The 2,639-nt window shown below is 35.7% G+C and overlaps 1 protein-coding gene across 1 annotated transcript in view; it reads left to right on the forward strand.

The window, feature by feature from the left end:
• The window catches only part of LOC110022162 (cytochrome P450 71A9-like), a 28,052-nt gene extending 27,581 nt beyond the window's left edge, over window positions 1–471 (forward strand). The window contains exon 3 of the mRNA XM_020720978.1: window positions 5–471. Coding sequence (XP_020576637.1) covers window positions 5–471 — 467 coding nt within the window. The remainder of the gene's footprint in view (window positions 1–4) is intronic.
• Window positions 472–2,639: the final 2,168 nt, after the last annotated feature.

Consider the following 2,639-nt stretch of genomic DNA (forward strand, 5'->3'; position numbering starts at 1 on the left):
CAAGAAAGCGAACTCGAAAAGCTTGAATACCTCAAGAAAGTGATAAAGGAATCGCTGCGGCTAAGACCTGCTGCCCCACTCATTCCACGAGAAACGACTCAGCTATGCGAAATCCGAGGATATATCATCCCTGCAAATACCCGTGTTGTCTTCAACGCTGCCGCCATTTCCACAGACCCAAATGTTTGGGAGAGACCGCTAGAGTTTTGGCCAGAAAGGTTTGACGGAAGCAGAGTGGATTTCAAGAAACGAGAGTTTGAGTTTTTGTCCTTTGGATCGGGGAGGAGAAAGTGCCCGGGGTTCAACTTCGCAATGGTGGTTGTGGAGCTTGCTTTGGCGAATCTCCTCCACTGTTTTGATTGGTCATTACCGGATGGAATGAAGGCCGAAGATATTAACATGGATGTGGCGGTTGGACTCACGGCACATAAGAAGGAGGCACTTCGCCTTGTTGCTAAACCAAAATGGTGAAGAATACATGTTATATGGGTTACAAGTATGCAAATGCATTATCATGGAAATATAAAGTCATATTGTCCTGTTGTGCTTATTTTATTTGGTTCCATAAAGAGATTTATATGAATTCCGGTTCATGCATTGCAAATTTATGCTCATCATATTCTTTTTATTAAGCATTAAACTTGATAAACTATTTCTTACGCCAACATTGGGCTTGACCAAATTTTAGATTTGCACTATATGTTTATATAACTTGAATACAAAAGCTTATTTCTATCTAATCAAATGAAAAAAAAAGCTGTTGTTGACATTATATTATTCCTTTTTTATTAATTAAAAAATAAATGGTTTAATTTTGATAGATTGAAAACTAATAAAAATATAAAAATATAAATACAAATCATTCTATATATCATAACCATAGCCCTAAAAATATTCAAACAAGTACAAATGCTCAAAAATATCAAACATCAATGTAATCATAATAATAACGATAATAATGATGGACTTCTCGACATATTACAATTTAAGGAGGGAATTATAGGGGTTGGCATTAGATTGGAATTGAAAGTTACAAATTAAGTTGAATAAACTCATCATACATATGAAATCTTCCTATCATCTCATATTTGTAGAGTCAACATCATCAAAATTTAGTATATCATAACATTCAAATATCATCAAATTGACTCAAAGATTGACTCCTTGAAGTCAACAACATTACATGTTGCAGCTCCTCGTTAACAAAATACAGTCATATAGCAATAATAGCTAAACTTTACTTTTTATGCATTTATACCACCCAAATCTTTCTTATCACATAAAAAATACAGCCTTTTTAAATTTTAATAGAATGAAGTGCACCTTTTCTTGCATAGGGAAGTTGGTTTTATGTATGACTTTCATAAATAAAATGCTCAAGAGTTAAGATTTCTTATACACGATTTCTTGACAAACATATTATGTCATACACAAAGCATATGCAAGATGAAGCCAATTATATTTTAACTAGGAAAACTTTTTCAAACAATTTCAGGAAAGTGAACCAGAAGATTGATCCTTTAACTTTGATTTTTTTTGAATCTTGATTTGTCTGTAAATCACACCTAAGGATTAGAGCTTAAAACGAGAGAGAGAGAGAGAGAGAGAAAAAAAGAGAAATATTAATGAAGATAAAGAGAGAGAGAGAGAGAGAGAGAGAGAGAGGGTACAATATAATAAATCAACAATAATAAGTCTAATTATTGATAAATCTTTCTCAAAAAATGAACTTTGTATTTATAGAGGAGGGGGTACAATATATGAAATTACATGTTTGCCCCTGCTTTAATGGGAGTGTTATAGGATATTTTAGGTTTTTTACATGTATGGACCAACAAGTTGGCTATCCTCTGACTCGGTAAGTTGAACTTGGTGGGCCTTAGTGTGACAAGGCCTGCTAGTTTGACTATATTGAATCAGATCATAGGTCGATCTTTGTGGTCTTTGGGTTGGCAGGCCTACTTTGTCGGCCAGAAATTATCAATCGATTTGAGCTCTCATGGCTATCGATACTTGATCCTTGAATGAGGAGCTCTTAGAACACTCAATCGAATAAGAGACAACCTCCAAATGCAAGAGAGAGACCTTAGATCTCCTAAAACCATCCTTATTATCGTTAGGGTTCCAAACACCTCTACACAACCTTCCAAAATTATCATTCTGCGTAATTGAGCGCTCCACACTGAGGAGTGTCACAATTATGCTGTTGTCTGGCATAGGTGTGCTCGGGACTCTGCCTTCGGAAACCTGGGTGTTTAGGAATGGTGCATGAGCACCTAGTCCACCAGTTACAGGCACCTGAGTGCCCAGGACAGACGCGTAGATGCTTGATCCTCTGGTTCCGGGCACCGGGTGCCAGTTCAACCATTTTGGAGCTTGTCTCACCCGAAGTTAGCTTGACACCTCTGTCATGCAATACACAATCAACACACCTCTGACAAGCATAAAACCATCATAAACATGAATAAAAAATGTACTTCATAGCATAAATAAACTACATTTTACACTCACATCGTTGTTACTAACAATGTGAATTCTTCTCCACTATTGTGCTATTTAGAAAACTACAATGGTCCTTAAGAAATCAATGTAATTCCTTGCATTAATAATTTTTTTTACATACTTAAAGTCAAAATAGT

Source organism: Phalaenopsis equestris, unplaced genomic scaffold, assembly GCF_001263595.1.
Source record: "Phalaenopsis equestris unplaced genomic scaffold, ASM126359v1 Scaffold000174, whole genome shotgun sequence".
Taxonomy (NCBI): domain Eukaryota; kingdom Viridiplantae; phylum Streptophyta; class Magnoliopsida; order Asparagales; family Orchidaceae; genus Phalaenopsis; species Phalaenopsis equestris.